The sequence below is a fragment of the Sardina pilchardus genome, chromosome 22 (assembly GCF_963854185.1).
Source record: "Sardina pilchardus chromosome 22, fSarPil1.1, whole genome shotgun sequence".
Classification (NCBI taxonomy): Eukaryota; Metazoa; Chordata; class Actinopteri; order Clupeiformes; family Clupeidae; genus Sardina; species Sardina pilchardus.
In genome coordinates this window covers 12,979,873-13,002,372 of record NC_085015.1, presented here as the reverse complement: position 1 = coordinate 13,002,372, position 22,500 = coordinate 12,979,873, and the positions used below count along the sequence as shown (strand labels likewise).

Below are 22,500 nucleotides of genomic sequence, written 5' to 3'. Positions count from 1 at the left end.
GACATCAAGGGAGAATATGTGGAATAGAACTAAATCACATTGTATCTGTTTCACCCAAAAGAGCACCATCACAATATTGCTGATTGAAGAATTGTGCGAAGGAGTTTCACATATCAGAGATTCAGACACAGATTCATGTGCAACAAACAACCTGTGATGTTATCCTTTTGTTTAACATAGGGAAACCAATAGAGTTTGGAGTCTTTGAATGGCATCTGTTTGAACTGTTTTGCAAAAGGGTGTGAAAAATGTGTGAACAAATAAAAAAAACACATTTGCAAGAGATGACTTTTGCTGTGTAAAGAAGGTGTTCATGAAGACCAAGTGGATCCCAGTTTCTTTAAGCAGGTCAAAGCATTCGAGAAAAACTTTAATAGCACTGTTAACACACTAGTTATCAGTCTAATAGTCAATATTCCTTCAACTCCTGTCAACATCAGTGTATTGTTGCTGCTCCAGACAGAACACCCTTGCATAATCCATATAAGGTTCAGTAGTTTTGAAATCACTATACAGATGTGAAATGTTGATGTTTAGCAAAGGTGAATTTAACATCCTTACATAACTTGAACTTTAGATTGCAGCCTAGTTGCAAGAAGTTGCATGGTGTTCCACACTCCCCAAATGGCAGCTCATAAATCTAATGATGAGGATGGATTAAATCCTGCAGATACAATTAAATCCTGCAGATTATATCCTGCAGATATGCCCACGTTTTCATCCCATTCATATATGTAAATGTCGAACACAAACACAAGATCTAATATTGTGAGATGCATCTAAGAGGTATCTGCAACAAAGCATATAATGCTCCCCCTCCAGCAGAGTTTGCTTAACCCTCATGTTGTCCTCAAATCTTACCGACGTTCGTTATCACTGTCTGGATCCAGGAGGCGGTTATGTTTTCGCTTGGCGGAGGTCTGCGCTCTCGGATTGTTTTTCTAGTTATCACTATCAAACTATCATTATGGCAATATTGTATTCCTTCATTGGGCCCATAATTACAATTACAGTAGAGTGTGGGACTGCTAACCAATTTGGTTGTACCTGGTGCAGATAGATAGATAGATACAGTAGATAGATACTTTATTGATCCCCAAGGGGAAATTCAAGACAATGAAAAAGGTGCAATGACGACTAAAGAAATTCTGATTGGGATATGGCTGCTTCCTCCACAGGGACGGGTGCACATATACACATGGCTGCACCATGACCCCTGCAGTGAAATGGCAATAACCATGTCATAAACATGTCATAGCAGATACCGTGCCACTAATGGCATGTGCCATAAGACACTCATGCCATCAAACTCACCATAAGATTTACCTATAATGGTGACAAGACACTAGCCTGACTACTTCATCCTCACAATTCGCTGGAAAATCATGTAGGCTGGGGCTAAAGTTTGGCTGCACCCAGGCTAACAAGACACTTTGATGTTATCAAATCCTCTCGAGTAGTTAGAGTTATGAATACTGTATGTGTTGAATATGAGTGAGTTCTTTCACACTGATTACTGTAATACTGTATATTACATGGTACTGGTGATGGTACAATGAAAGAAAACCTCTGAACCACTCGAATGATTTTGAATTGATTCTTCATTATTCATATTTTAAATTACTTGAGGTTTTTGTTGTTGTTGTTGTTTTGTTGTGTTCTTTAGCTGCCTGTCATCCTACCCACTTGCTCTGCTTGAAAGCATATCACATGTGTAAAGGACTTGAAAACACATGCAACAAACACACCAACTGGGATAAAAAGTCAAAAATCAAATGCGACAGAATTCCTGTGCTGAAAACATTCAGTGGGCCCTGTTAGACCTCACACTGTGAAACACAGATAGCACACAGACTCATGCCACACTCTTAGAAAAAAAAGATGCTATATAGAACCAAAAAACATGCTTCATATATGGCACCCATAAATGGTTCTTTAAACCATTTTGAAGGGTCCATCAAAAGAACCCCTAAGGGTTCTTTAAAGCCTGCATGGTTCTATTTAGCACCCCAAGAAATCTTTTATAAGAGTGCACAGAGCAGAATATTATGTTATAGAAACCTCCCGCTGTCTCAAAGCAGGAGACTGATCTAAGCAGTGGCACAGCAGTGAAAAGAAATAAACAAAAAAAAACAAAAACAAACTTACACTTGAGAGAGTCTTCTCCCCCCGGGGGTCTGTGTGGTACTTGGGTTGCATAGGGGGAACGTGGCCTTGCAGTAAATCGTGCAGTAGACAGGGAGTGATAACTGACCGCAGCAGCCAGTCGAAATATCAGGAGATGGCCTGTGAACGACCTGTTCCCTCTTTCTCTCTCACCCGCTTTCTCTCTCTCTCTCTCTCTCTCCCACTCTTTTTCTCTTGGGTCTTACACTTTTGAGATCAGAGAGTTATTTCATCTGGTGACATTTCTCTTGGGCAACCCGTGGGACGCCATGATGATAAATGCCTTGGACACTTGGTCTCTGTTGGTGTAATACTGCTGCAATTTGTGGACAACAACAAGTGAACACAAACAACAGGACAAAGTGGTGACACAGACTTTGTGAAATCTGCTTATGATCAAAACCCATGTATTCCCCAGACCCCAAAAATCTAAAAGCTTGTTGAATATAAAACAGGTTGGAAAGAGGAACTGAATGGAAGCTGTTTACACCCATGTTGAATGCCCATCTACACACCACACAAGCAGGAAGATAGGATGAGGTATGTCATTATATATCGCAAACAGCACAATGAAATAAGACACACAACACTCTCAAATGTGCTTTGTTAAATCAAAAACATTGACACAATTTTCTCCTAGCTCAAATGGAGCTGTTAAAAAAACCCAAGTTGCTGTGCAGTTCATTTAGTTCACTTTGACGCACGAAAATCGACCGTCATTGTCCTCCGATCAGTATGGACAGAATGGAGTGAGCGGGTTCAAAATGCCGTCGGGTTAAAGGGGCCTGAACTGCAGGAGCACATGGCATTTGTGCCCAGAGACATTGGGTCTGAAGAAATACAGCCACGATGACAGTCTCACGACAGGCCGCCATGACTGAGTGAGATACCGAAGAAGATGGATTCATGTGGTCCCAGCGGTAGTCGCATTCTTCACCTCCATTTCAAAGCCGCTCTCTGACCGAGTCACGCTCCAGCAAAAAAGAAAAATCCTCTCCCGGAGCACTGCCTTCACTGACATGATCTTGAGAGCATTTTCTTGAGTGTGTGTGTGTGTGTGTGTGTGTGCCTTGACGCCATATTTTATCTGGACGCAAGACACGTGAAAAATTCAGCTGGCGAACGTCATGCCGTATCGACTTAGGTATGCGCAAGGCTTGACCACGAGCACTAATGAGGCACACTGAAGCTCACAGCAGGCCTAGAATGACTGATTACACAGCAACTACATTCAAGAGACAAGGCCTTACATAACAATACATTACGTAACATTTTTGCGATTGCTTCAAAATAAACATGTTACATTTATCACGCACATGGCTATGACAGAAGATCGATTGTGTAATACCTCGAAAAAAGCTGACCAAACTGAGCCGACAAGGCCATGTGGACTCAAGCTCGTGCAGCTCTGGGTTGCATAACTACTCTAATTAAAGTAAATGAATAAAAAAGGGAACATGCCAAGGATCAGAGCATCTTACTCGGAGACTTTGAGTGATTTATATTTTGTTTTGTCTGGACGCTGCACGCTCCCCAGAACTATAAATCCCCCCACCCCCGACTCGTCCCGGAGAGGAGAAGCGGAATGGTGAAACGCGTTTCAGGGGAAAGTTGGGATGCAGACACTTTGCAGTGTCCAGAATGAGAATGGATTTGGCAGACTGAATCAGCAGACTCTTTTTTTCTCTCCCTCTCTCCCTCTCTCTCTCTCTCTCCACTCCTCTCTTCTGCCCAGACAGAGGGAGGAAAAAAGACGGCTTTTGGAAAAAATGACTATCGGCGTACTGCTCAGTAAAGAGAAGCCAGATGCATTCTCCTTCCCTTTTTTTTGAACGCAAATCAGTTTTCCCCCACTCCAAGTGCTACTGAGTTATAGGCTGCTGTGGCACACAGGATACAAGTCTTATAGGCCTCTTTGTGGTAGTGGTAGAGTGTAGGAGACTGATAGCAAAGAAGCAATTTTGAGTCAGAAGTTAGTTTTGCTCTGCGGAGGCAGATGACAAAAAAAACTGTTAAAACTAAAAACACATCAAAACAGATAGTCCGTAAACAAAGATGAAAGTGTGACAAAGAAACATGTATAGACATAGACACACACACACACACACACACACACACACGCCCTCTCTCTCTCTCTCTCTCTCTCTCTTTGAGTTGATTTTGTCTCCTGACCAAAGTGTGGTCGAAGCATTTGAAATTTAGATGAATGCTTAGCGCAGAGGAAACCCAATCCTTGGCAGATGGATCGCTCCAGTGAAATCACAGAGAAAATATGACTCTGGTCTGCCGGGCCCAAACTTCTTACTCTCTTCTTTCTCTCTCTCTCTCTCTCTCTCTCTCTCTCTCTCTCTCTCTCTCTCTCTCTCTTGCTCTCTCTCCAGTCCTGCAATTCAGCAAGATTTCCTTCCCCCGCGCAAAAGCGGATGATTTAGGTGTGACTGTCATCCAAGAGATGCTATCTCATTTCTGGGAGATGGTGCACTGAGGTGCCATCCGCTCAGATCATTGTCTGTGCCGCCGCTCCGTCCCTACCTACAGTATGTTTGTATGTTCTTGGACAAAATCTGATGAATCTCTTACAATTACTCAAGATGAAGGGAACTAAATTCACTTCAACCCCATTAAGAAATATATACAAAGAGGCTTTCTGACTTCACAGAGAATGTTGGAGGAACCTCTTGAGTTTTCTTGCAATCAAACCATTCTGTGGACTTAACAGAAAAATACATACATACGAACAGTACAGAAATACATACATACATACATACAGTACATACATACAGAAAGATAAACAGACAGACAGACACACACACACACACACACACGCAGAAAGAGAGAGAGAGAGAGAGAGAGAGAGAGAGAGAGAGACATACACACTATCTGTAACATATTTTTTGTCATGGATTCTTTCACAAAGCCTTTTCAGTGACAAAGCATTATTATAGGACCTGACAAAAGAACAGCAATTTCTTGAGTCTGCAAGATATGGTTGACTTCAAACACAACTGTGTTTATTCTTAATATTCTGTAACATAAAGAACACCTGTTGTGTGTAAATACAGGTCTAACCTCTATAGGACTCATTTCAGGCACAGTTACATTGAAAAATAGAATACATGATCTCTAAGCAGCATTTTATATGTTAAACATACCACATTTTAGATAAAATATCTACAAGTGTTTTTGTTACAAAAATACATATAGGTCATTGCAACACAAGAACTATTCAAAGATTAATGACTCTACACACATGTTCAGATGTTGTACCATGTCAGACAATGATGATGTTCAAAATACATTTGTTTTCTGTTCTGAAAGTACTACAGTACAGAGACACAGAGTAAATGCAATAATGAGGGTATTCAGGCTTTTTTTTTTTTTGAAAATTGTTTTCATTTTCATTTACTGGTTCCTTTAAGACACTATAAGAAAACATAAAACTCTGTGTATACGTGTCTTAAGTGTACATCTGAATGTCTATTGAGAAGTGCTCTGTTGTTTTGGTATGTGTATATATATGGGAAGGGAATGAACTTCAGGTGACTTCAAGTATTATTAGGCATTATGTTTTTTGCCCAGGCTTTTTTTCAGTTACAACCTTTTTGTCATTCAAATCAGTGCAAAAAATAAATAAACAATACCAGCAGTCCAATTATGCATCTTTGGTGTTGTTTTTGTTTTTGGGGAGGGGAATGGGGGTTACACTGTACTTCCAAAATAGCCTTAAAAAAACAATGTAATATGTTGTAATTATCTAACCACATTAGGAGCCATTTTGTAGCTATTTTGGCACAATCAACTAACAGCATTTCAACCCTGGTACGTTTTAGAATGTACATATAATTCCTCTTCGGACAGTGATAATGAACTTCAGAAGAATCATCTGGATCTTCCCATAATTCCTTTAGACATGATTAGTACTTCTAACATGAAGTGAACTTGACATGACATGCATGACACTGGTTATCAAAGCTTAACAAGGTGAAAATGTCAGTCATGCCACACACGAATGATGTATTACTGAAACTGACGTGGAATCCTTTTTTTCTTAGAGTACCTTGAGTACTTCTCAACAAAGTCAAATGAATCCTATTTCAGCAATGTATTGCTAAGAACAGAAGTAGCTGAGAGACAGGCATTAAATCAAGGTACTGTAGGACAGTTCTTCACACCTTTCAAAGAAATCTAACGAGGCATTTCAAGTGAAACTGATCAAAATGCCCAATTACAGTGAAAACAGAAATAATAACAATATAAAAAACGATTAAAAAAAAAAAAAAAACAATCCTTCAGAAGCTGAACAGTAGAAACATAGGCGCTTGGGGGTAAAGACAAACATTGCAAACCACTACTACAGCATTTTCAACAAAAAAAACAAAACAAAAAAAAAAAACAAAAAAAAAAACAAACATAAACATCTTCTGCAGTAGTGTAACACAACGGTATCAACCACTAGGACATCAGAGCATGCCTCTTCATAGATAACCTATATATACAAACAGTACAAATCCAAGGTCATAGTGCAGGCAGAGGGCCAGACATCCCAGCATTTTACAAATAAACTCAAAAACGGTGTCCATTTGCCACATAGCATTGGCTCCTATCAAGTCCTCTATGTGTTACTGATTAAATGGTGGAATGAAGTGCTATGGAATAGGTTTTTTTTTCTACTTAACCCACGGACAGAAGTTGCCCAGCATTGAAGCAATTGTTCTACTGAATGTAGAGAAGACATTACGGACATTTTGGGAGTTAATGTAGGGGCGCCGCTAGGGGGGGGGGGGGAGTTAGGACGATTCTAAGGGCCCAGCGCTGACAGGGGACCCCAAGAGAGTCCCGTCCCCCCCCCCCCCCCCAATAATACTATGTATTACCGGGGGACCCCAAATTATTTTCTGTAATAGGACTCAAATTTTCTAGCAGTGCCCCTGATTTAATGTCTTTGTTGGAAGTCACGAATGCTGTAGTTGAAGCAAGGCCAAAGACGGTGGCAACTAACTCCACTGGGGGTCTGACAACAACGCATTACGGAAAAGATCGTCAAGAGGCAACACAAATGCAAAATGTGAAAAGGGGTAACCCTTCCTCTGAACACCTAGAAGCATTTTCGGCATCTCAAAAGATGCAAAATAGGCACAAAAGCAGTACTTCATAACAAACACGACATACATAAACATGGATTTCAGGCTTGCACATGCTGTCAGGCATGTGATTAAAATGAACACACAATGTTTTTTTTTACTGCATTCTTCCCTGTATAGTACTGCTTACCATAACATTATGCTGCCTGTATATATAGCTATTACTACTTGGATAAACCTTTGGATACGCACCCTTCTATGCAGTGTTGCACTGATAGAATATGGCACTGGTAATGGTAAGGTCAGGAGACATACTGTGTACAGTATGGTGTTATTGCACTCTGACTCGGAGTGCATTGGAGATAATGCAGAGGTGGGTGAATACAGACTGGATATGTACTGTAGTAGGCTATATACCATAACAGAGTCGTCGTGATTAAAGGAGAATTCCGGTGTGATATTGACTTTAAATGTGTTGAAACATGATACCGAGTGTGAGCGATTGTCTCAGAGCTGTTTTCGACCTGTCAGCTGTTCTCCGAAACCCGGCGGGAGCTTAGAAATAGTCAACCAGGTTTTTAACGTTTGTGCCTCGGGCATCGAACTGCCGTGCAAATAAATCACTGTTTTACACCATTAATGAGGCTCAAAGTAGCTCCACACTTTATTGGTAGACTTCTGAGGGCCCTGACATTTAAAACGAGACATCGAGAACTTTGAAAAAGCACTGGTTGTTTACTTACATGACTGTTTATTCAGGCAGTCACTTTCGAAAGTTTAGCGGTAGCAGCCATCTTGAATCTAGTCACGTGACTGATTCGTGACTGGTTCACGTAATCGCTATGTCTATGCGTGCACTAGTCATGAATCAGTCACGTGACTAAATTCAAGATGGCTGCGACCGGTAAACTTTCGAAAGTGACTGCCTGAATAAACAGTCATGTAAGTAAACAACCAGTGCTTTTTCAAAGTTCTCGATGTCTCGTTTTAAATGTCAGGGCCCTCAGAAGTCTACCAATAAAGTGTGGAGCTACTTTGAGCCTCATTAATGGTGTAAAACAGTGATTTATTTGTACGGCAGATCGATGCCCGAGGCACAAACGTTAAAAACCTGGTTGACTATTTCTAAGCTCCCGCCGGGTTTCGGAGAACAGCTGACAGGTCGAAATCAGCTCTGAGACAATCGCTCACACTCGGTATCATGTTTCAACACATTTAAAGTCAATATCACACCGGAATTCTCCTTTAACAAGCTGGGAACCACTTGAGATACATTGAATGTATCCACAGGAAGAGTCACCAGAAGAGAAAGGCACTGTGATCACAGACAGATAAGAACGCCGAGCAGATGCATCTAGACGTGATACGAAGAGCGCTATGCTAACGGCACGGATGCTAATCTCAGACCAAACACGCCATAACGCGCCATCACTGGCTCTGGTGATGAGCAACTCTGCCCCTGTAATGATAACATTATCTAGTGAGGCCGCTTCCATCTCTCCTTCTCTCATGCTGGGTGCTTCATGGAGCAAAGAGATAAACAAATAAAAGTTAAAAAAAAAAAAAAAACAGTGAAAGAATAAAATCTAAATCAAACCATTTCATTGTGACGTGAGATGGGTTTCTTCTCCCAGATTCCGATATCAGTTTTCTGTTCCCACTGTCCAACTCCAGATGGATTTTAAAAAAAAGAAAAAAGAAAAAGCTGCTGGAATTCGACATACTGGAAATCCAAAAAAGTACATAAAAAAATAACATCAAAGAGAAAAGTCTCAGGTCAAGGCCTCAGGAAGTAAAACACGTGAGAATATGTTCTGATCCCACTTGGTGGGTGTGTCCATTCATTGTGCTGTCGACCAATGGGCTGAAGTTAGTGCAGAAGTGTCCTCCAGGCTTATTTTCATTGGCTAACCAAAGTCGATCCGCGGCCTGTACTCCAGTACCATTGGGTAGACCTATGGAAAGAGACAATCAATCATACAAGTCTGCATTACCATGATATATAATGGCAATAACAAGCCGTTCACACCAAGAACGGCACCTACAACGATGATGACAACAGACGTAACATTATAGCCTATATGAATGATGACGCCCATACATTAACTACAATGATAATGACACGAAGAACGATATCTTTGCGGATCATTTTCAATTTTGAGAACGATAAAGAGCTGAGAGCCAATCACAATCCATCAAATTCTAGCCATCTCATTCATCAACACAAGGAGAGGCTTTCCTTATAATTGGTCTGTGTGGACAATTTAAACCACAAATTCTCAGCCATGGAGTAGACCGTTTATTTTTAGCTTGTGATGTTTTGTAACACATTCTAAACGCTTAAAGCACATGTCGATAAGGATATATAGTGTCTTTAAGAACATTAAAGGACTCTTTATTAGGACCAGTCCTTCATTAACCAGGCTAACAAAGCCTGATGTAAATAACATCAGCCAATTCGGTTCAAAGCAGTGGCCAAACAGACTTTTCACATTCAGAAATTTCATGACCCTGCAGTAGTCAGGAGAGTATCAGATCTACTAATTTTACTGTCTAAATCCCTAACAGATACATACTCTGCCACAGTCATGGGGTCCAGCACCAGAACACTGATACTAACACAGATACACTCAAGTAGTTCCAGATAAAAATGTCATTAAATACTGAAATGTATATTGCTAATATTTAAACTATATATAACCACAACATAAAACGATGTCATGCAATCAAATGTTTAAAAATGATATTGGTCATTAAATCACTACTAATAAAGCCCCAGGGGGTATATTTGAGGTTGCTCTCTGCTGACTCTCCTGTTTCGCCTATTTTTAGACCTGCGGCGAACACGTGTCCGCCTGTAAATTAAAGCGCAAACGGAGCGTAACCGAGTAACCGGAGGAGTTCGCCAGGACATCAGAAATATGCAACAAGCTAATCCCCGCACCTTCATCCGGTCCCGAGAAAAACTCAGAAATGCAGCTTCTCCCTTGACCGATGACAGATGTGCGCGGGATATGGTCATGAAAAAGAAGAGCTACACCCTGTCAACACAAGCTCTGTGTTCATGTTTGTTTGTGTGTGTCTGTGTGTGTGTGTGTGTGTGTGTGTGTGTGTGTGTGTGTGTGTGTGTGTGTGTGTATGTGTATAGGAGAGAGAGAGAAAGTGTGAGTGTGTGTGTGTGTGTGTGTGTGTGTGTGTATGTCAGTACAGTAAGTATGTCACAGAAAAGTTTGCATGTAACAGTGTGTGCATGTGGTCTGTTTTTAAGTTGATATGTTTTGTGCACATGAGTGAAAAAGAGAGAGATTTAAGGCAAGGCAAAGCAAAGCAAAGCAATGCTTCCAAGTGTGCCAAGGAGATTAGGGAGGTATGTGTATGTGTGTGTTCAGAAATGTGATCGAGGGGGGAACATGTGTAACTGTGTGTTCAGATTTGAGAGAGTGGGAGAAGTATGTGTCAGTGTGTGTGTGTGTGTGTGTGTCTGTGTCTGTGTCCGTCTGTGTGTGTGTGTGTGTGTGTGTGTGTGTGTGTGTGTGTGTGTCTGTGTGTGTGAGAGCGAATGTGTTTGTGTGTGTGTGTGTGTGTGTGTGTGTGTGTGTGTGAGCGCATGTGTGTGTGTGTGTGTGTGTGTGTGTGTCTATGTCCGTGTGTGTGTGTGTGTGTGTGTGTGTGGTATGAGTGAGTGGGAGTGTGTGTGTGTGTGTGTGTGTGTGTGTGTGTGTGTGTGTGAGTGTGTGAGCGCATGTGTGTGTGTGCAGGTGAGTCACACCAAGCCCAGACTGGGCCCTATTTTTAGAGTGCCAGAGGAAGGACATTTCAGCACTTCACCTGAAGAGAGAGGAAATGAGGTGGCGCCGGTGAACGATACTGGCCCACTTTCCTGTGCCGCTTCGCCCCGAAAGGGAATTCATTACCAACCTCAGATAGCCTTCATTCCTCTTCCGGCTTTATTTGTACCAAGAAAGGAAAGAAAGAGACAGAAAGAGAAAGAGAGAGAGAGAGAGAAACCTTTCCCCTATTCGCAAGTCTTTTTTTTTTCTCACTGGACACTAAAACCTTAGGGATTTCTCCACGTAGAGATCTAAGTGTCTAACACAGAGCTTCCTGCCTTCGCCTTCGCCTTTTTTAATAGCATGGTGGATCTGTGTTAAAAGTCACACACTGATGTGAATATTTAATTTCCCTGTCTCAGAGGGAATGTAGACCAGAATCCACATTAATTTACGGTAAGATACGGAGGTTAAAATAAAGCCATAGTAGAGTTCTGCACTGAAAAGACAAAGCGACGTGCAGGGAATGTGGGAATAGATGAAGTCCTCAAGAGGTTCTAAGAAACATACTAGAAGTCAATATCAGTGGTTTAACACCAGTTTTGCCTCAGCGTTTCTCAGTACACAGTGGAATATCAAAAATGTTAATACATTACTCATCTCTTTTGAAATTATATTGTCCTTGCCTTTATTGACACAACAAACATGTCTCGCTTCATGGTGTAGACATAACATATACGTTGTGTTTTGAGGAGAAAATAACACAAAAAAAAAAAAAAAAACACGAAAATCAGGTCAGTATTCCGCTGCGCTGGTCAAACTAGGACACCAGCTTGGGCGCTAACGAACTGGATCTGTTACCACCACGATAAGCATGTGATGAGATACTTTACACGGCCTTTTCATCAACACACATCGCCGTAAGCGAGTGTGAGATTCTCAGGGCAGGGAGTCAGTCAGACCCCCACACCCCCCGTGGGGTCAGCTGTTGGGCCTCCTCACTGCCCTCTCGACGCCCTGTTTCTGCAGCGTCGATACAGTCGTTATCCCCTCTATGTGACCTTTGACCCATAGGGCCACCAACACTCCCCCACCGGCTCGTCTAAAAGTGACCTTCGCCAGCCAGCGCTGCGACTAGTTCCCTCAGCGCCAGGGCTGCAGCAAAACCCACCGTAGGGAGTCGGCCTCTACTACAGTATGTTGTATTCACCCTTGTCTGCAATTCTGCTAAAAGTTGTTGATAGGCTATTTGAGCTCGACAGCCATGCAAATTACCACCCCCACCCCCAACACACACAAACACAAACATCTCTGCGCTCCTAACCCAATTGACTGGAACTGTTTGTGACTTACGACTTGACTTTATGTGGTCCGAACCACTGTGTTTGTTTGCATTTACCGAAACGAAAACTGTGTTAAGTGCACATTCTGTCTGTCCATCTATTTGCTTATCTACAATGACCTACACATTTATTAGTAAAGATGAGTAAACCATCTTTTAGTGATTATCTTTCTGTATTTTTTTTTTTTTAACAAATTTGTTTTCTTTCAATTCCTTATTATTTTCATCATAAACTTAACATAAAATACCAAAAGTAGATTTTTATAGCTTATTGTATTCATCTTGACCAGGGGTGGCAAAAAATGTGGAGGGCGCAGGATATGATAATGTACAGTATTTCATGACCTGGAGGGGTAAGGTGATGCTGGGAATGATATTTAAAGCTAGCAGAACACTCAGTAAGTGTGTGTTCTGACACAAAGGTAAACATTCTCTGCACGCTCCCCACCCCTCTTCACCTTTAATGCAGTGAGCGGCTTCAGATCACTGGCGGTTTTGGAGGCTTGCCATGGCCTGGACCACTGCAGATATGGAAATATCAATATCCTCAAACACTGGTATATGTCCTCTGACACTGTGGGCATGGGCGAACAGGAAATAATCACTTCTGAGGTTACAGTAGGCTAGTCAGCCGACACAGAGTACAGTGTCATCTGCTGTTTTTTTTTTTTTTTTCCCTTTAGTGAAAGAAAACCACAGTATATGTTCCCGTATAGTCTGCATGAACTGTAAGATTTCATAATGATCCGTGCTCTTTGGAATGTCGGTAGCTCACTTCCTGTGTACATTCTTCTTCTTATTATCATTATTATTACTATGAAGTGTGACACTGCATTGGGCAATTTAACTTATCATAGTGCAAATAAGAGTTACAGTAAGCGCAAGCCAAATATTGTAGACCAAAACGGCTGTGTGTGGTTTGCTTTTGTTAAAAGCTTTGTCTTGACATAAAGTTTAAAAAAAAAGGTATTTAGAAGCAGACTGCGATACAAAATATTTCCTAACAGTCCCTATAACCTCCCTGCACCCCGCACCGTAACAAATAAAAAACGAAAAGTGTCTTAGCTGATCGGCTTAAAATGATGTCACAGTTCTGGAGCTGTCAGGCGCCCACCACCAACCACCCCACCCATCATGAAATGATGGCGGCGGGGATTAGACCTGCAAACAGAGCGGAGGAGCAGGGAGAGTTCACACTCCATGTTGGCGCACGACTTACATTCTCCCCGTGCAGTCGCCACCGCGTCATATAGATGAACTCCATGGTGTGGTCCTTCCCCATGATCTCACCGTTGCATAGAACGTCTAGCTGTGGAGATGAGGAGATCATCGATGTGAATATTAAGTCCAGCATACACAAGGATATATATGGACAGGGATAAACATGTACTGTAGATATTGGCATGGCTATACAGTAGATATATTAATACATAGATTAAATATCTTTCTAGAACAGATAGTTCTGTTCCTCGATGGTTGGTGAACCCTTCACATTGACGGAATTGCATTATACATTATATATGACTGCGCCACGAACTGACACAAAAGTTAGAGTTGCTGTGTGTTTGCGTTGCTTAGCAACCATTCTGTTAGAAGCAATATAGGCCTATCTCTTGGCGGAAGAATGATGATCTAAGAATAAATCATAAAGTGTACTTGTTGCTGTGCCTTTATTTTATGAAATCTTGCCAGGAATATTAGTAACCGTTTCAGAAAAGCAATAAGTGCCGCGAGGCCATAGGTTCCAGTTTGTGTCACGCTTAACAACGCCCCTTAGCTGTTCTGAAATCACTGGAACCTATACTGTACAGCCTCTCAGTGCTTATTGCTTAAATCATTTTGAATATCATCAGAACCACATGACACACAAAACCACAGATCATGCTCGTTACTGAGCAGCCGAATGCAGAAATGCAGTGCATATCCTAAGGCCTCTCTGCTTCTTATACTGTAGCACTCTCACACACTGAAGTGAGAGAGACAGGGCCACACACTCTTTCCCCTGGCCTGCCCCTCCTCTTGAGAGAGGAGAGCCTCAACAGCTATGGTTGTATGTGTCTCAGCAGGAAGGGAAAGAGCCAACGCTTTAACAGAGCCTTGGGTAAAACAACACGATAGGAATTAGCACCTCTGCAGGAGAACAGCGTAGCCTACTTCAACAGCAATAGCAATCTCTTGAGATTAATATCAGTTAGCAGGTTCCTGAAGCTTAACTGACACATATGCTAACACCTGCTGGGTCAAAGGTTCAGTTTCTTATTTAAGAATGAGAAGATAAATTCACTGTTCAAAGCAATACTTATGAATCATAAAAATGCAGTGTTAGTATAAGTTAAGTTAAACATCAAACTTGCATACATGTTATATGTTATATGTACCAGTGAAATGGCTATGAAGTATCTGGACAAGTGTAAGCATAGAAAGGAGAAGCACTGCCTTCTTACCTCGTACGAACTCGGAAGCTTCAGCTTCAGACTGAGAAACTTCTTGATTGTTCCTACAGTGACTCGTGTGGAACAACGGATGAACTTCTTCATTAAGCCCTATGGAGTAAACAACAACACCAACAACAACATCAACAACATGTATAGTCAACAGCAATAACCAGCAAAAGAAGATTAAAATGTACAATATTTGTTTTCAAAGAGAGCAGCTCTGTTCAAAGTCTTCACTATTTCAGTACATAGCCCACTAGTCAATAACCTCAATAAAGTTAACTATAGTGCACTGGCTATTGAAATAGTGAAATTGTCGAATACAGCAAATATTTTTTCCTGCTGTACGTTAGTTCACTATTTCACTATATAGTCAACAACCTCAACACAGTTCACTATAGTGCACACAATGTACTGAAATGCACTTTTGGTTAATGTACTGTATCTGTTAAATACAATAACCACAACCACCTCTCGCGCTGCAGTTAGTACCAGGGGAAATGGGTAGTACGGAGACGCAAAGTAAATAACCACAACCACCTCCATCAGACCAGTATGGTAGCAATCACACGCAGCTGGGTAAGAACATGTTGTTCAGTGTCACTGTTCTGCATAATGTCTCCTCTGGAAAGCTCCACGCCTCCTAGTCCCTGCCTGCACTTCCTTGGCCGTGTACTGTAAGTCATCTAGCTGCTGTGCCTGTGGCATTGTGAAGAGGAATTATGATGGCAAAAATAACCTCATAACGACCACCTGGGCAAATGAATACCTGTGGATTACTGCTTCCATCAGTCTCTCTGACCTCCCCTTACCCCCCCCCCCCCCACCATGGCACCATCTGATTATTACTCACTCACTCCCATATGATTCTGTTAAGGGCATGCTAAGAGGAAAGGGAGTCAAGGTCTATCGCTAAGCAAGATATCCTAGCAACCAGTTAAGCAGAGAACACCAATGGCATAATCATGGAGAAAGAAGAGACGGGTACAGTAGATGGGGGAGTGTGATTCAAACATGTGTCTCCTCAAGGGTTTGTCTGCCCATCTGGTCATCTTATACCATTGTCTAAAGTCTAAGCATGGCTACTGAAACTGAAATAGACTGGATTGGATTGGAGGCTGGATTGTATTATTTTATTTCATTTACAAGTTCATATTTTGCATATCTGAAATGTCAGAGCAGTGCACCCATATTCATAGCATGTTTATTTTCAATTGAAGAGGGAAAATAGCAAACAGGATATTGCGTCATCAAAAGGACCCCATGTGACCTTTACTGAAAAGTGAGAAGTTTGTAAATCTCTCAAATATTGATAAAAGGTCAATATAGGTATAGGTATAGGTTATATAGGTATAACCTATATCAATATAGGTCAATATAGGTATAGGTATAGGTTATATAGGTATCCAAAAAGATGCCTGCATAATTTGAAATGAGTAGCAAAAGTCAGGTGGTGCAACTGCGTCGTCAGGTAAAGCCTTCCTTACACTGACAGACTTTGACAAGATTTGGGAAAGATTCTTGAAAGATTGTAGTCTTTTGAGTAAAGCTTGAATGAGGGGCATTAGTTAAAAGACTACAATCTTTCAAGAATCTTTCCCAAATCTTGTGAAAGTCTGTCAGTGTAAGGTAGGCTTAATGCAACCAGGTAAAATACTCAAAAAAAAAGTTTTGTATTTATGAATCTATGCATCTATCAATCTGTTTGTCTATGTCTATCTGTCTAAATGTACACATGTACATAGATGTGTGTACTGTGTACACGTGTGTGGTGTGTGTCTGTGTGTGTGTGTGTGTATATCGTGTATATACAGCACACATACACACACATATACACACACACACACACACACACACACACACACACACACACACACACACACACACACACACACACACACATCCATAGGCACAGCAGAGATGAGGATCTGCAGGTGGGCTGACCTTGACGGTGTTCTCTCCGACCTGGGCATTGTTACGCAGACAGTCCAGACAGATGGCGATCTGTGGGTCGCTACGGTGATAGTCCTTATCAGCACCATCATCTTCCTCTTCATCTTCATCCAGACGAGCTCTCTTGGCCCTGGGACAGCCGTCTGACGGTTGGAGAGACAGAGAGGTTTGGTGTGAACACATACAGTATGAACATCAACAGCTAAAATCTGTCATTAACACTACAGTAAAAAAAACAAATCCTGCAAATGAGGGGCATTTCAAGGTCTAGTCTAGACAGACAACACTTGTGGTGATTGGGTGAAATTTGTTTGTAAATTCTTGAGAGGAAAAATAATCTCTGTGAACAGAGTAAGTGACCATATATGAACAATGAAATCCATAGTTGCAGAGAAACAAAATAATTCAACCATGTGCTTGATTCAGCAAATGTTGCTGAATTTATATATGATGAAATCAAGACCGCCTGTCAATATGTGTGCAAGCTCGGTACCCAAACCCTAAGTGAGTATAACAGGATGCTTATTGAGAGAGTGAAATGCCTCAGCCTCTGCAAAGATCTTCCCCCCAAAATAATTCCTCTCAGTGGCTGCAAGACACGCCACAAATTAAAGCCCCTGCACGCTGTTTGGAGAGGCAGCATTTGAACTGGATTGAGAGCTCATCCACAAGCTCCACTCTCTCTCTCTTTTCACTCTCTCTCTCTCTCTTTCTCTCTACATCCTGCTTTTTCTGCCCTCCATCTCTCTCCCCTTTCTTCCCCAAATCATCTTGCCCCCCCTGCACACACACACACACACACACACACACACACACACATACACACCACCCGTTTCTCTCTATCCTTCCTCTGCCATTCCTACTGTACTCTCTCCCTCTTTCTTTCCGACTAAATTTTTCTGCTTCTGTCTTTCTTTCTTTCTTTCTGTCTTTCAATACCACCTCCAGAACCCCTCACCCACACCACGACTAGCAGCACTTTTCTCTCTGGAGAGAAATTACGGAGGAAAGAAAAAACGCTATCGGGGAAAATTAATACTGAAGGTAATTATCCAATCACTAAAAATTAGTTACAGCTGCACACACTTAAGTCATCTCTCTTTGGTGTCCCCCAGCACAAAGTCCTGTGTGTGTTTGTGTGTCTGTGTGTGTGTGTGTGTGTGTGTGTGTGTATGTGTGTGTGTGTGTGTGTGTGTGTGTGTGTGCGTGCGTGTGTGCGCGTGTGTGTGCGCGTGTGTGTGCGCGTGTGTGTGTGCACGTTTGTGCACGTTTGTGCGCGCGTGTGTGTGTGTGTGTGTGTGTGTGTGTGTGTGTGTGTGTGTGTGTGTGTGTGTGTGCGTGTGTGTGTGGTGGGTGTGAGTGAGTGAAAAAAAAAGAAGAGAGAGAGAGAGAGAGAGAGAGAGAGAGAGAGAGAGAGAGAGAGAGAGAGAGTTTGGATGGCACTGCTGGGGGAAAAATAATTTAACCCCCCCACGGATGCAATGCGTTTAATAGCAGGCCACAGAGAAAATTCTCCCCAGATCTTTCAACGGGGGCACATTTGCTCATCTAATTTTGGCTGGCAAGGGTCGCAACGAGTGGCATTCTGCAGCTGGTGGTCAGATTCCGGAATGCTCTACACATAAAAAGTCCCAGGCACTCTGAGGAGAAAATGTCCTTGTATCGGGGCCCAGAGTTCTCCCAAAGAAAGAGGGGGACTGTTATGAGGTTCTATAGAATCTATCTAGGTTCTAGACACTCCAGAACATTCTATAATGTTTTTTTTTTTTATCATTACATATGTGACCATTCAAAGCGAAATCAGTCGTTTTGCGCACAACATTATTTTGAGAAAATCAACAATAACAAACTTCCGGGTTAAAATGTTGAATTTCACGTTTTTGCATAATTCAACTGTATACAGTCTACAGTTTCATATCGTGAACGCATTTCACGGAAAAACATACGTTTTGACTGTTAAACCCGGCGAAGATTCAACACATTTGCTGTCATTCCCGTTGTGCACGCGCCACTTAAAAAGGTGATTTCTCCTCTTCTGGCATATCGTGACAGGAGAACCATGTCAACTTTGGATGCGGTTATCTTAGCGATAGTTTGTGTAATACCCTTGATATACATAGCTTAGTTTATGGCCGTTCACGTGAGCACAATAACTTAATTTAATACATTTTACCGAAACGACTGGTTCCGCTTTACAGGGTCACATATTGTTTACAAAACCACAACTGTGAGGCAATGGCAGTGAAGTCCAATAAAGCTTGTGCTTTCAGAGACTTTCACGGATGGATTATTTTAGACAATCCAAGGAACCATTAAGGGTTTACTTTCTACATCACCCAAGACTAGTGACAGTCCTAACTGAGCCCTAAATAACACAACACACGTAAAGCCTACGAGATTACATCTAATACAAATCTTCTGTGAAAATCCTTGTTCACACAAACATAATAGACAGGGAAAAATCCAGAACGATCTAATAAAGGTCACTACCAAACTTTTCTCAATTGATTCTATAGTACTTTTCCGCGTAGAATCCATTTCTGCTTGGGACATTTTTATATCACGCATAGTTAATGAGATAATTTGCATATTTGAATACATTAGGGCAATTCCATATCAGTTGGAACAGGTCCGACACCATGGTCCTCAGTTTTTCCTGATTTTTGGTCCAAATGTTCCTCCATGTCTCATTAGAAGAAAACCAAAATTTTAGCTGGGTATCTTGTTTAGTTTCTGAGATATGGCTCTTCAAATGTGGTTAGACGTGTCCTAAAAAAAAGGCTGAAAATTCCTGTATTTAATGAGCACCACTTTTTTTTAAACCCCTCTCCTCTCTTAAGGCTACCATATTATTTTCTAAAAATTTGAACACTGGGGCAGTACCCTGTGTTGTTGTCCAAAATCACAAAGGAATTACAGTCCTTCCCACCATTGGAGACTATTCATCGAAACAAACCCATATTTGTTTTTGAAAGCAATGAAAAAAAGCCTGTTTTTGTTCTCTTATGGTCATGAATGCCTAGCACTCACATTTTTAAAACTCTGCATATATATAGTCCATGAGTAAGAGAACATGTTGACAAAAAAATTGAGATGTATTTTTTTCTTATTTCGAGGCTTCAAAGTTGGCCAAAATGGCGTTTTTCCTAAAAATGCCACTTTTATTGCCTTTTTCCAAGGACAGGATGAAATGCAAATCCAACATTTCTTTTTTTCTGCAATAGTGTGCCACTTTGTAGATCATGTGAATGTGGTAGATCCGACCTGTCCATTTTAATATCCCCACAGCACATGTCTGAAGCTAGAAAAAATGAAAAAATGTCTTAGCTGAAGGAGGTGTTGGTTTGATTTGTATGAACCTCTTAGAAGGACAATATGGGATGTAAACCCATTTTATCTTTTTGAGGGATCAGAATGCCATCCTGTAAACAGGATAAAACTGTTATATCCCATTTTTACTCTTTAGTGATCCCTTAAAATATGTCCAAATTTGTCATAAATGGGGGAAAAAAAGGCGACTAAATTGAGGGGCTTAAATGGCCAAGTGGATCAAGTCACAAGGCTAAAAATGAAATATAAGACAGAAGAGATACTGAGGGAGAACACTGTTAAATGTATAATCCCTGCTATGATGGCCTTTGAACCCACTGTGTCCCTAACTGAGGTTCATTCTCATTAAACAAATTTCTTCTGCATGAAGCATATTGTCTCCTGGTTGCTGTTGGAGTTACCGTTGGATGCAGCATGCATTGTGATTTGTTCTAATGGTATCCTTGGACAGTTAACCTGAGATCCACTTAGATAAACATAACCCTAGGACCAGTGAAAATCCTACACTTTTTGGTCATCCATATCCATCCATAAGTTAAATTAATAATATTTTTTTTATGTCACACAAAGTGGGTACTGATCAACTCCAAATGGTCTGAAACATACTCCTACACAATATCTCAAACCATGATTTTGGCCTCAACACTTACAGTTTTTTGTTTTTTTTCCCATTCATTTCAATGGGAAATAGTTTTTTGCGAACAACTAACGGAAGGTCGTAGACTCAATCTGATTTGCTCTATCAGACATAATTCGCCCATGAGGATCAAGCAAGAAGTGAATGTTTATTTCTATGACCTTCCGTTCTCTAGCCTTTTTAAAGTTTATTTCCTGTTTTAAACCAACTTCCGGTTATCACAGGATATTAGGGACACAGTGGGTTCAAAGGCCATCGTAACAGGGTTAAACATTTCACAGTGTTCTCCCTCAGTTTCTCATCTGTCTTATATTACATTTTTAACCTTGTGTGACTTGATCCACTTGGCCATTTAAGCCCCTCAATTTAGTTGCCTTTTTCATTTTTGACAACTATTGGACATATTTTAAGGGATCACTAAAGAGTAGAAATGGGATACGACATTTTTATCCTATTTACAAGATGGCATTCTGATCCCTCAAACAGAAAAAATGGGTTTACACCCCATATTGTCCTTCTAAGAGGTTCATACAAATCAAACCAACACCTCCTTCAGCCAAGACTATTTTTCATTTTTTCTAACTTCAGACATGTGCTGTGGGGATATTATGGCTATGGCTATGGCTATGGTTATTTGGTTATTTAGCAGACGCCATATTAGAATGGACAGGTCAGATCTACCACATTCACATGGTCTACGAAGTGCCACACTATTGCAGAAAAAAAGAAATGTTGGATTTGCATTTCATCTTGTCCTTGGAAAAAGGCAATAAAAGTGGCATTTTTAGGAAAAAACGCCATTTTGGCCAACTTTGAAGGCTCATAGCCTCGAAATAAGAAAAAAAAACATCTCAATTTTTTATCAACATGTTCTCTTACTCATGGACTATAAATATGTAGAGTTTTAAAAATGTGAGTGCTAGGCATTCATGACCATAAGAGAACAAAAACAGGTTTTTTTCCATTGCTTTCAAAAAAAATATGGGTTTGTTTCGATGGATAAGTCTCCAATGGTGGGAAGGACTGTAATTCCTTTGTGATTTTGGACAACAACACAGGGTACTGCCCCAGTGTTCAAATTTTTAGAAAATAATATGGTAGCCTTAAGAGAGGAGAGGGGTTTAAAAAAAAGTGGTGCTCATTAAATACAGGAATTTTCAGCCTTTTTTTAGGACACGTCTAACCACATTTGAAGAGCCATATCTCAGAAACTAAACAAGATACCCAGCTAACATTTTGGTTTTCTTCCAATGAGACATGGAGGAACATTTGGACCAAAAATCAGGAAAAACTGAGGACCATGGTGTCGGACCTGTTCCAACTGATATGGAATTGCCCTAATGTATTCAAATATGCAAATTATCTCATTAACTATGCGTGATATAAAAATGTCCCAAGCAGAAATGGATTCTACGCGGAAAAGTACTATAGAATCAATTGAGAAAAGTTTGGTAGTGACCTTTATTAGATCGTTCTGGATTTTTCCCAGTCTATAATGAGGAGCACCAGAGGTTGTCTTAATTCAACTAAAGCACAGGCAATGATGAAAATCTTTTTAAAAAGTAAGTTACTACTTTCAAGGTTACTTCTCGGGTGCAAAAGGCACCGGGTTTCTGAGTAAAAATTGCAGGGCAAAACCACCAGATAAAATAGTGTTCAGACATTGTAAATGCATTACAGCGCAACAACAACAACAACTTGTGCTGTTAATGTATTCAAAACAATCGGGGGAGAAGTTAATGTCCTTGTTTTAGCAGGTTCTTTCTCAGACAGTGGTAATTAAATG

At 41.0% G+C, this 22,500-nt stretch overlaps 1 protein-coding gene across 3 annotated transcripts in view; it reads right to left on the bottom strand.

Annotated features, from left to right (window-relative positions):
• Positions 1-8,496: 8,496 nt before the first annotated feature.
• The window catches only part of pcgf5b (polycomb group ring finger 5b), a 25,367-nt gene continuing 11,363 nt past the window's right edge, over positions 8,497-22,500 (bottom strand). For all 3 annotated transcript variants that reach the window (XM_062526259.1, XM_062526258.1, XM_062526260.1), the window contains 4 exons: positions 16,739-16,890; positions 14,804-14,902; positions 13,579-13,668; positions 8,497-9,202 (listed from right to left, as the gene is read on the bottom strand). In XM_062526259.1, coding sequence (XP_062382243.1) covers positions 9,155-9,202; positions 13,579-13,668; positions 14,804-14,902; positions 16,739-16,890 — 389 coding nt within the window. In that variant the 3' untranslated portion in view covers positions 8,497-9,154. The remainder of the gene's footprint in view (positions 9,203-13,578; positions 13,669-14,803; positions 14,903-16,738; positions 16,891-22,500) is intronic.